This window comes from Scylla paramamosain, chromosome 3, assembly GCF_035594125.1.
Source record: "Scylla paramamosain isolate STU-SP2022 chromosome 3, ASM3559412v1, whole genome shotgun sequence".
Classification (NCBI taxonomy): Eukaryota; Metazoa; Arthropoda; class Malacostraca; order Decapoda; family Portunidae; genus Scylla; species Scylla paramamosain.
This window is the reverse complement of record NC_087153.1, coordinates 15,848,034-15,860,731: the sequence shown is the minus strand read 5'-3', so window position 1 is coordinate 15,860,731 and position 12,698 is coordinate 15,848,034. Positions and strand designations below refer to the sequence as shown.

At 40.4% G+C, this 12,698-nt stretch overlaps 1 protein-coding gene across 14 annotated transcripts in view; it reads right to left on the bottom strand.

Annotated features, from left to right (window-relative positions):
* Window positions 1–12,186, bottom strand: part of LOC135091365 (dynactin subunit 1-like) — a 51,858-nt gene extending 39,672 nt beyond the window's left edge. For 2 of the 14 annotated variants that reach the window (XM_063988995.1, XM_063989020.1), the window contains exons 1-5: window positions 12,081–12,185; window positions 6,844–6,915; window positions 6,057–6,181; window positions 3,035–3,177; window positions 232–258 (exon numbers count right to left, since the gene is read on the bottom strand). In XM_063988995.1, coding sequence (XP_063845065.1) covers window positions 232–258; window positions 3,035–3,177; window positions 6,057–6,181; window positions 6,844–6,895 — 347 coding nt within the window. In that variant the 5' untranslated portion in view covers window positions 6,896–6,915; window positions 12,081–12,185. Of the gene's footprint in view, window positions 1–231; window positions 259–1,451; window positions 1,500–3,034; window positions 3,178–6,056; window positions 6,182–6,843; window positions 6,916–11,847; window positions 11,937–12,080 lie in introns of those variants that run through there. The other 12 variants (XM_063989012.1, XM_063989029.1, XM_063988979.1 and 9 more) reach the window with 11 other exon arrangements.
* Between the last annotated feature and the right edge of the window lie 512 nt (window positions 12,187–12,698).

The following is a 12,698-nucleotide window of genomic DNA, read 5'->3' as shown; positions in this document are numbered from 1 at the left end:
CACCAAAAGTTGAAAACAATACGATGAAAAACCAAGGGATCCATCAGAAAATGACAGGACACTGAGATGGAGACCGAGAGGGATACACACAAAACCATACGCAGCAGGAATGGGTCTTCTGCTGGGGCAGAATGACTAAAGAATGAAAGCATGTATGAGTGAGGGAGAGGTAAGTGCAGTGTCTGACATGAGTGGTGCATGACAGAGTACTTGGGGCCTCAGCAGTCTTACCTGGTCGGCTCTACCTTCCGTTTCAGGCTAGAGTGAGACAAAACAAGACTATTAGGATGGGTGACTAGCACGTCCCTCAATGCTCTAGTGACTCTGACAGGATAAGGAGGGAAGAAAGTGTATCGTGTATCTTAGGTGAATGATCTACCACCTATTCTTGCCCTACAGTGTTCCCTCAAAAACTTATGCCATTGCCTTTTGACAGCATTTTATACAAATTATTTTTTTCTGAAAGCTATTCCAAAAGAACACTCCATCATTAATCCTTATTTTTAAGTCATATGGAATCCTTCAAAATCAGAAATTGAATGAAGAAATTATCTGAGAGATGCAAATAAACAAAATTTAGCGAGTTGCTGCTAACTAACCTACAACTGAATTGTGCTGTGTCATCACACGATAGCACCTCGAGAGATTGAGTGCCTCCCTTCCCGATGCCACTGGAGCATTGAGGGTGTATTTCACTATTATCTCTCAATACAAGATCTTCTAGTAAGGTTCATGTGACAATTGCTAGGCTGTCTGGCAGTGCACACACAAGAGTCAACATGATGCAGGACACACAAAGCCAAGGTTTTTGCCTTGAGTGTCCCCAGTGTACCTTAGAATCCCAACTGAGAATTTTCTGCACAGCAATGAAGTGATGTATCTTCATTTACGTTTTTACTTGAAAAAATATGGCAAGCAAATTCATCCTTGACCTTGGGAAACTGAAAGATATATCTGAATGCATGAACTTACTCTACCAACTAAACTTTATGTAGCTAATAGCTAATACTACATTTAACCAGAGGCCAACTAATGGCTGTTGACTTTTTTTACACTACATATATTTAACTGAAGCTGAACAGACTATTACTGCTTGTTATGACAAAGCTACCAAATTTAAAACCTCAATGAACCTAGACTAACTAACATGACCTTGGCTGAATGATACTTAAAAAAGAAGAGTGACAAAAACAAAGACTGAGAGACTCGTGGACTGGAGCTGATCACGCCTCTGACATAAGCCAATGTTCTGTAGTTGTCACTCAGAGCTACATGGCCTTTGTGGGAACCATCAACCATGTCATCATAAGGCCTTTTTCTTCTTTTTTAACCTGGTGATGTGACAGCCTGAAGTCTACGGAGTCTTTAATGGCAGCAGACATGAGTTATGAAGGGGATTATGACTAATTCATGTACTGGGATTGAATCTGATATTTTATACTTGAGGATACCTTGGTTGACCCCCAAACCTGGAGGGCCTTCTCTCCGGCCGATGGGAGCTGTCAGGCGGCATTGAGAGATGGGGAGGGAGAATTAGAGAACAGGGTTTTTCAAGCTGAGCACAGGGATGGGTGATTTGGGGAAGGAACTAACTGGTGGAATGAGGGGATAATAAATTTGTTTATCAGTCCTGGAAAAATATTAGCAGCAAGTAATTATTATAATGGGAGTGGGGAGCTGGAGGAAAAATTTAGCATGGGGTATCAAATAAGCTATCAGGGGCATACCCAAGGTGCCACTTGTACATAACAACACACTATGGGAGTCCATTAAATGGCATTATCCAAAAAAATATGTATATTAGTATTATGGGACATACTGCACTTTAAGGGATCAGTCTTCACTTGGATGCCCCAATTCACACATGGCCATTAATAAAACTGGATATTATGGACATGCAATTTGGTGTTTTAGTTGTTCCCTATGTACATGTGATGGTTGACAAGGCAGGGGGGTTGGGGGTCACACTTGCCAGGGAAATAAAGGCACCCTGGATGGCCTGGCTTGGTGTTCCTCAGTGCAATTCATCCTAACACCCTACAAGACTAGATATCTTATTTGGTATATTTGGTATATGTTCTCTCTCTCTCTCTCTCTCTCTCTCTCTCTCTCTCTCTCTCTCTCTCTCTCTCTCTCTCTCTCTCTCTCTCTCTCTCTCTATTTCCCTCTGCTTCTTCACTAACTTAAAAATAACACAGGAAAGTCACACATCAATCAGACTTCTGCCAGACATGATAAATAAAATGTTGGCAATATGTAAAAAGCAGTAAGTGAGGTTTCCACTGTCTTAGATATATACCCTGCTGGACATATCATCTACCTTTCTCACCTAGCCATCAAGAATCTATCTAAAAATAAAGAAAAATTTGGACAGCAGCCTACAGAGAAACTCTTTACCCAAGGTACCACAAAACTGTGCTGCTTATGTAAAGGATTCCAAAGTACCAGTTATGTGGACATCAGCACAAGAGAAAGTTTTCTGTAACAATGGTGTTATGTGCACATAAGGTACTATGCACATAAGCTATAGTAGTTAGGAATACCAAAGATGTTAAATCACACTCACATAATTAAATTTTGAGTAAAAAATATGTATACTATAATATTATAATCATTGTCTTTTAAATCATAAGTAGTTAATCACCAAAAATCCAAACTTGTGATTTAGTTTAGGTTACACAAAAATCAACACTCCAAATCAATAAAAACACATTATTCAATCAAATGCACACATCATAAAATGCAATTTTAAAAAAGAGACCCAAGTCTGGGTTAAAGAGACAAGAGGGAAGGATGCAAAGAGAGTGAGTCAGCAAGGATTGAGAGAGTGAAAAGAGCGGACAAGGAAAGGTGAGGCAAGAAATGGTTACAGAAGGTGAAGACAAAATGAAAATACAAAGAAAGGTTGAAGTGGAGGAGGAGAAGGACATTTAGGTGTGTATGTACATAACCCATTTATAGGATAAATGTACAGAAAATAGGAAGAAGAAAATGAAATCTGGGAAGGACAAGAGGATGAGGTTGGACAACTTACCTGGAGCGAGGCTTGTCAGTAGCCGGAGTGCTCGCTGCAGAGGAGGCAGATGGAGTGGTGGATCCATCCTCCTCAAGGTCGTCTCCACCTCCCAGCACTATCAGCTGACTTGTCCGTACAAAGATGCCACACCCTTCATCACACTAGATGGAGAGAACACACAACTACCTCACACCACTGGTTATATTCTGTGCTTTGTTTTTCTTTTTTTTTCTTTTTTTTTATGTAGGAAGGACACTGGCCAAGGGCAACAAAAATCCAATAAAAAAAAAAATGCCCACTGAAATGCCAGTCCCATAAAAGGGTCAAAGCAGTGGTCAAAAATTGATGAATAAGTGTCTTGAAACCTCCCTCTTGAAGGAATTCAAGTCACAGGAAAGTAGAAATACAGAAGCAGACAGGGAGTTCCAGAGTTTACCACAGAAAGGGATGAATGATTGAGAGTACTGGTTAACTCTTGCATTAGAGAGGTGGACAGAATAGGGGTGAGAGAAAGAAGAAAGTCGTGTGCAGCGAGGCTGCGGGAGGAGGAGAGGCATGCATTTAGCAAGATCAGAAGAGCAGTTAACATGAAAATAGCAATAGAAGACAGCTAGAGATGCAACATTGCGGCGGAGAGAGAGAGGCTGAAGACAGTCAGTTAGAGGAGAGGAGTTGATGAGATGAAAAGCTTTTGATTCCACCCTGTCTAGAAGAGCAGTATGAGTGGAACCCCCCAGACATGTGAAGCATACTCCATACATGGACGGATAAGGCCCTTGTACAGAGGCCCCAGACATGTGAAGCATACTCCATACATGGACGGATAAGGCTCTTGTACAGAGTTAGCAGCTGGGGTGGTGAGAAAAACAGGCGGAGACGTCTCAGAACGCCTAACTTCATAGAAGCTGTTTTAGCTAGAGATGAGATGTGAAGTTTCCACTTCAGATTATAAGTAAAGGACAGACCAAGGATGTTCAGTGTAGAAGAGGGGGACAGTTGAGTGTCATTGAAGAAGAGGGGATAGCTGTCTGGAAGGTTGTGTCGAGTTGACAGATGGAGGAATTGAGTTTTTGAGGCATTGAACAATACCAAGTTTGCTCTGCCCCAATCAGAAATTTTAGAAAGATCAGAAGTCAAGGGTTCTGTGGCTTCCCTGCGTGAAATGATTACCTCCTGAAGGGTTGGACGTCTATGAAAAGACGTGGAAAAGTGCAGGGTGGTATCATCAGCATAGGAGTGAATAGGACAAGAAGTTTGGTTTAGAAGATCATTAATGAATAAGAAGAAGAGAGTGGGTGACAGGACAGAAGCCTGAGGAACACCACTGTTAATAGATTTAGGAGAAGAACAGTGACCGTCTACCACAGCAGCAATAGAACGGTCAGAAAGGAAACTTGAGATGAATTTACAGAGAGGAGAGAAGCCGTAGGAGAGTAGTTTGGAAATCAAAGCTTTGTGCCAGACTCTATCAAAAGCTTTTGATATGTCCAAGGCAACAGCAAAAGTTTCACCAAAATCTCTAAAAGAGGATGACCAAGACTCAGTAAGGAAAGCCAGATGATCACCGGTAGAGCGGCCTTGATGGAAACCATACTGGCGATCAGATAGAAGGTTGTGAAGAGATAGATGTTTAAGAATTTTCCTGTTGAGGATAGATTCAAAAACTTTAGATAGGCAGGAAATTAAAGCAATAGGATGGTAGTTTGAGGGATTAGAACAGTCACCCTTTTTAGGAACAGGTTGAATGTAGGCAAACTTCCAGCAAGAAGGAAAGGTAAATGTTGACAGACAGAGCTGAAAGAGTTTGACTAGGCAAAGTGCAAGCACAGAGGCACAGTTTCGGAGAACAATAGGGGGACCCCATCAGGTCCATAAGCGTTCCAAGGGTTTAAAGCCAGTGAGGGCATGGAAAACATCATTGCGAAGAATTCAAAATACACGTAAAACAATTTTCTTTCCCCTACTTCTTTTTATACTGTTATTAATTTATTTTCTCTCTACTATTGCTATTATACTAATGACTACCTGATCTAATTCTCATAAAAAGATTTGCCATAACAATAAGATAGGTATCTACATTGAAATTTATATAAAATGATTTGCCATAACAATAAGATAGGTATCTACATTGAAATTTATAGACTCCAATTACACAATAACTTCATTCATAACAAAGCTAACAGGTCACAATAACACAGACATCAACTGTAGTGGACCAACCATGCTGACATACTAGCTGACTATTGGTTACCTCCTCCACAAAAGTTGGTGAAGTTATATGTTGATCAATAACTTTATATATGTCTATCTGCATGACATCTCAAAAAATTAACAACAGACTTCAATGAAATTTTGGGAAACAGCTGACCTTAGGCCAAAGACCAGTTGATTAGGCTTAGTATACAGATTCAGGATTCTTTCCAATTTCCCTTTGATATAAGTCTATGATAATATTTGCCACGTTTCACATAAGAGTGTACACAATGTTTCATAGCAATCTTAAACCACCTACATTAAACCTATTTATAATACTATTAGTTCTCCTCTTGGAGCCTGATGCAGAGAAACAACAACTAATTCCCTGTGCAGATGTGGGGGACTAAGGACTAAGATTAATTTTAATTCAATCTTAGGAAGGAAAGGCATGTGTGCCTGAGCTATGCTCATATGGTCCTGTCTGTATATCTGTATCTATCCAATCTTTCTTTCTAACAGAGTATATTCTTTGTCAATATTATTTTCTTTATATAGATGCTGGCCTAGCACATGCTAAACAAATAGATGTTATGTTTATACAAATCTGTAAATAGTGTCAACTTTCCAAATAACACTTAAAATGTATAATAAATCAAGGAGAAAACTTGAGAAACTCACATTTGGCAACCCAGACTCAATATTTATAATGATTCAGGTTTGAGTTGCAAGAGTGAAAAACAGAATACAGAATACAGTGTTTGAGACTACAGCACACTAGCAATAGGAATTGACAATAATGACCAAAGCTTGATGAATTACAAGGTATATGTATGTTTGCACTTACCTGAAAGTAAGTCTTCCCTTGCACTGAACCATTGTTCTTGCCCTTCTTCTCATCTAGCACGACGCCTATCCACTTGCCCTGGGAGAAATGTGTTGTGCCCACAAAGGCCACAGTCCCTTGGGTGTCTGTCAATGCATATAGTATTATTACACAGCATTACATTATACATGAGGCAGCAATTTCCTTACTCTTTTTGTCTTTTGTCACGTAATGAGCCATCATGACACACAAAGCAGGGTCATAAACTCACTCAAAAAACACAGAAGATATTTGCAAATTCAAAGCAATAACACATTCTTGAAATGAAAAAGTGATGCAAAGTAAACAAAAATTCACATTACATTTTAAAATGTAATATGTTATTTGCCAAACTATTATCCTTGTTTCTTTTTTTTAACACAGTTTTATTTTATATTAACTTAACAAATACAACATGCATCTTGCTTTTCCATTCAACCATACATTTCAATATGAAATCAATTATAGGCCATAAGTACTTCTGTCATTAGAAAAGCAAGCAGTAATTTGCAGAATGCTAAGTTATTATGAACTTCAACCATGTAGCATAAGATCAATTATGGAAAACAAGGAAATTTCTTGTGAAAGCTATTGAAGAAAAAAGCAGCATGATAAAAAGTTATAACAGCTTACTTAAACCATTCTTGCTAAACATTTCCAAAGATCCCTTTCACTTCAAAACATTACTGAACCGCATGCATAAAATAATAAACAATGGAAAATAGTTGTGTATGCAATTTTTACTATAGAACTATCACCACCATCATACCTTTGCCAATGACCTCCACCCGCTGGCCTACACGAACAGGTTTATCTGACATGTTGCTTCACACCATCAATGCTGTGAGGAAAATGAATCATAAAGTCCTTCAAAACATTTGACAGTTATGATTATTTCATCATCAATAGCTATGAAATACCTGAGGGGTGAGCTAAACCAATAACATTCTAAGTTAGGTCATATTACATAAGGACAATCTGGAGACTTTTAGGCCCAAACATCTGTTACACCCTTTTCAATCAGCTACTACTAGGATTTTTTTCTTATATCTTTTGCCAATTTTTTGAGGTACAAATCTCAGTTAACTGTAAAAAATCACACATCCAAAACTCCTGTGATATCAAACACAAAAGAGAATACAACTGTAGGTCTAAAAGATTCCTCCTACCTATAAATTTCTTGTAATGAAAACTAGATCCAAGGAAAACTGCTGAAATTTAGACTAATACAATTTGATACATCAAGAGCCTCCTTTCATAAGTTCATGTGGCCATAAGACTGACATGTGAGTAGTTAATGTGACATGGGGAAGGAGGCCAAGGAGAGAAAGATCCTCACTTAGTATTAAGTATTATCACCCTTCCCCTCACTCAAGCCCCACCTTCTCATCAGGTGCCTGAGCTTGCTCTGCATTATGAAAGGGATAAAGAAAAGGAGGTATTGTAAGAAATTGCAGATTTACTTTTTTTTTCCGTCATATCCACAAACCACTATATTCTGTCTTAAAGAGAATAACAAAGAGGAGTTCATATGGAGTAGAGCCTCTCGGTTAGTTTAGATTAGGTTAGTGTCCTTAAAGGGGGTTCCAAGTGGGTAAGGCCCTCTTAATTACTTTAGGTTAGGTTAGGTTAGGAGGAGGCAGTAGACACCTGCCGAAATGATAATTACTCCCAGTGAGGTCTAAAGCACTGTTCAGGGGATGCTGTGAATTTATCATTAAATCCAGCTGTGACCTCACTGAACGTTTCCCTTTGTGTCTCACAACACAAGGGGGCAGTCGCAGCCTGTCCTCTAAAGACAACTCTCTTCCTCCACACAAAACTACAAGCACCTAATAACACACACACCCTTCACTCAAAAATTACAAAATCATCATGGCGAGTCCTACACCAGCCTCGGAGTCCCCATCTGGGGAGGAGACCATAAATGTCCCCAGGTCGCACTGCCTTTCTGTCGACGACCCTAAGTGTCTTGACACCCCCCTCAACTTTTTCTTCATTAACTTCTGCAACATTCACGGTCTAAGATCTAATTTTCAATCTGTAGAACACCACCTCTCCTCTTCTAAACCTCATCTTCTTTTCCTCACTGAAACTCAGGTGCCTGAGGCAACTGACAGTAGCCCCTTTTCTGTTCCCTCCTACTTTCTCTATCCTCAATTTCAATCCAAAGCTGGAATGCTGCATTTATGTGCGCAATGACTTAACCTGCTCTCGTGCCCACGCTCTTGAATCTTCAGAGTTTTCCACCATCTGGCTACGACTACAGAGTCACTCTCATATTAAATTTATCTGTGCTGTATACCTCTCACCTAACTCCTCTGACTATAAGAAATTCTTTGACTACTTAACTTCCAAAGTGGAGCACATTCTGACCCTCTTCCCTTTTTCAGAGATCTCCATTCTTGGAGACTTCAATGTTCACCACCAGCTTTGGCTTTCCTCTCCCTTCACTAACCATCCTGGTGAACTAGCCTACAACTTTGCTATCCTCCATGACCTAGAGCAATTGGTGCAACACCCTACTCGTATTCCTGATCGTCTTGGAGATACGCCCAACATTCTTGACCTTTTCCTGACCTCTAATCTTTCTGCTTATGCTGTCAACCTTTCCTCTCCGTTGGGCTCCTCCAATCACAATCTCATATCTTTATCTTGTCCTATTGCTCCAATCCCTCCTCAGGATCCCCCTAAACGAAGGTGCCTCTGGCATTTTGTCTCTGCTAGTTGGGGGGACCTGAGGAGGTATTTTGCTGATTTTCCTTGGAATGACTACTGCTTCCGTGTCAGAGACCCGTCTTTGTGTGCTGAGTGCATAACAGAGGTGATAGTGTCTGGCATGGAGACGTACATTCCTCACTCTTTTTCTCGTCCTAAACCTTCTAAACCTTGGTTTAACACAGCTTGTTCTTGTGCTATACATGATAGAGAGGTGGCCCACAAAAGGTACTTAAGCCTTCCATCACCAGAATCTCATGCACTTTGTATTTCTGCCCGGAACCATGCTAAGTCTGTTCTCTAACTAGCCAAAAACTCCTTCATTAACAGAAAATGTCAAAACCTTTCAAGATCTAACTCCCCTCGTGACTTCTGGCATCTAGCCAAAAAATATCTCCAATAACTTTACTTCTTCTTCTTTCCCTCCTCTATTTCATCCAGATGGCACCACTGGTATCACATCTCACATCTATTTCTAAAGCTGAACTCTTCACTCAAACCTTTGCTAAAAACTCTACCTTGGATGATTCTGGGTTTGTTCCTCCCTCTCCTCCACCCTCTGACTACTTCATGCCACCAATTAAAATTCTTCGCAATGATGTTTTCCATGCTCTCACTGGCCTAAACCCTCGGAAGGCTTATGGACCTGATGGGGTTCCTCCTATTGTTCTCCGAAACTGTGCCTCCGTGCTTGCACCTTGCCTAGTCAAACTCTTTCAGCTGTCTGTCAACATCTACCTTTCCTTCTTGCTGGAAGTTTGCCTACATTCAACCTGTTCCTAAAAAGGGTCCCTCAAACTACTGTCCTATTGCTTTAATTTCCTGCCTATCTAAAGTTTTTGAATCTATCCTCAACAGGAAGATTCTTAAACATCTATCACTTCACAACCTTCTATCTGATCGCCAGTATGGGTTCCGTCAAGGCCGCTCTACTGGTGATCTGGCTTTCCTTACTGAGTCTTGGTCATCCTCTTTTAGAAATTTTGGTGAAACTTTTGCTGTTGCCTTGGACATTTCAAAAGCTTTTGATAGAGTCTGGCACAAAGCTTTGATTTCCAAACTACCCTCCTACAGTTTCTATCCTTCTCTCTGTAACTTCATCTCAAGTTTCCTTTCTGACCGTTCTATTGCTGCTGTTCTTCTCCTAAATCTATTAACAGTGGTGTTCCTCAGGGTTCTGTCCTGTAACCCACTCTCTTCTTATTAATCAATAATGATGTTCTAAACCAAACTTCTTGTCCTATCCACTCCTATGCTGATGATACCACCCTGCACTTTTCCACGTCTTTTCATAGACGTCCAACCCTTCAGGAGGTAAACATTTCACGCAGGGAAGCCACAGAACGCTTGACTTCTGATCTTTCTAAAATTTCTGATTGGGGCAGAGCAAACTTGGTATTGTTCAATGCCTCAAAAACTCAATTCCTCCATCTATCAACTCGACACAACCTTCCAGGCAACTATCCCCTCTTCTTCAATGACACTCAACTGTCCCCCTCTTCTACACTAAACATCCTTGGTCTGTCCTTTACTTATAATCTGAAGTGGAAACTTCACATCTCATCTCTAGCTGAAACAGCTTCTATGAAGTTAGGTGTTCTGAGACGTCTCTGCCAGTTTTTCTCACCACCCCAGCTGCTAACTCTGTACAAGAGCCTTATCCGTCCATGTATGGAGTATGCTTCACATGTCTGGGGGGGTTCCACTCATACTGCTCTTCTAGACAGGGTGGAATCAAAAGCTTTTTGTCTCCTCAACTCCTCTCCTCTAACTGACTGTCTTCAGCCTCTCTCTCACCGCCGCAATGTTGCATATCTAGCTGTCTTGTATCGCTATTTTCATGCTAACTGCTCTTCTGATCTTGCTAACTGCATGCCTCCCCTCCTCCCTCGGCCTCACTGCACAAGACTTTCTTCTTTCTCTCACCCCTATTCTGTCCACCTCTCTAATGCAAGAGTTAACCAGTATTCTCAATCATTCATCTCTTTCTCTGGTAAACTCTGGAACTCCCTGCCTGCTTCTGTATTTCCACCTTCCTATGACTTGAATTCCTTCAAGAGGGAGGTTTCAAGACACTTATTCATCAATTTTTGACCACTGCTTTGACCCTTTTATGGGACTGGCATTTCAGTGGGCATATTTTTTTATTGGGTTTTTGTTGCCCTTGGCCAGTGTCCTTCCTACATAAAATAAAAAAAAAAGGAGGTCCAGGAGGGGGCAAAAGCACCCCCAGTTAAGTTAGGTTAGGTTAAGGAGGAGTCCAGGAAGGGGGCAAAAGCCCCTCTGCTAGGTTAGGATAGGTTAAGTAAAATTAGGTTAGGCAAGACAGTTTTCAAAATATGGCATAGCATCCTTAAACTTTTCATATATGTCAAAATTTGGCTTCCCCACCCTAAAACCCCACTTCCCACCAGATCCCCAAGTTTGTTGGAGATAGAGAAGGAGAAACAGAAGAAAGGATGTATTGTGTTAAACTGCAATTTTACTGGTTAGGATAGCATAATGGTAACAAGGAAGGACAAAGGCCTCCTCATTTAGCAAGGTTAGCTTAAAAAGGATAGGATAATGTAGTGGGAAATATGGGAAGCAGATATTCTCTGTTTCTTGACTATTTTTGGGGGGGATTTTCCCCGAAAGTGGAGTTTTCTCCTTAGACTTTCGAGATTTCTTAAATTTGCCCTCCCCACCCTGAAACCCCACTTACCCACCAGGTCCCCAGGCTTGCTTGTCCTGGAGAGAGGCGGCAATACAATACATAAGGAGCCGCTATTGGTAAGATTTACCCCAGAACATGAATCTACACCATACAATTCAGTCTGACTCTGTATTCATTGATAAATATACTGGGTTTTATGGAAATAGTCCTAGCTTACTACTTTCAAGACACTCACTATTTATTTCTAGACAATATTGTTTTTTTTTATGTACATAATGAAGGGATTAGCAATGAAATCAATGAACTGAACAAATGTAACCCGAATTAACCTAGTCCTCGGAAGTAAACGCTAATGTTATTTAAATATTATCCAGAGCATCACATCTCGTTAAGTATTACCACTGCAAACACGTCACCAAGATAAGACCTCGCCCTACAGCTTGTAACGCGGGGAGTGGGTGTTCCTCTAACAGGTGACTGCCTGACAGCTCCACCTTCTGTCAACACACGTCCTCCACCACTGCTTCTTCGGCTACCCATCTCATTTAAACCACCCAAATACTCTCAAATATCGCAACGTCTCTGAATGTCATAAATACACATGGTTGTTGATGTAGTAATAGGTTTCTCACCAAATAACAAGCGAGATCGATGGCCTCCGGGGATGAGTCACCGCACCGCCAACAACAACAGTAACAGTCAGCTGCTCCGCCTCTCCATCGGCCCCAAGGAAAATAAAGGCCCTCACTTCAGGCTCCTTTCTCTGATTACATTATCTTTTATTATTATTTTTTTATGATTTCATTGTTATTTGGCATACTTTTCTCCTTCATCATACGTCATTCTAAGATATTTTATCTGCTCCGCCTCTCCATCGGCCCTCACTTCATATGTGTATTTCATTGCTATTTGGATTTTTTCTTTGCTCCCAAATCACAGTAAAATATTTTTACTCGACATCCAACTCTAAAGATTCCTATTGGGTTATTTTATCGAGTGGTGTAAATAAGTATGAGTATGAAAATTGTCTTGTCTTAGCCATCACTACATTTCTTGGAGGGAGACAGCCTTGGTATATGTATGCAGTTATATTGATTGACACTTTCGTTCTAGTGAATGGGAAAGTTGTTAACCTTATTAATATATATTTTTATGAGTTTTTGGTACTATGTTTAGCTACATATATTTCATTGTGTCACTTCATGCTCCCCTCTGTACATTATAAGTTTAACCTTTTCACTGAGGTCTGG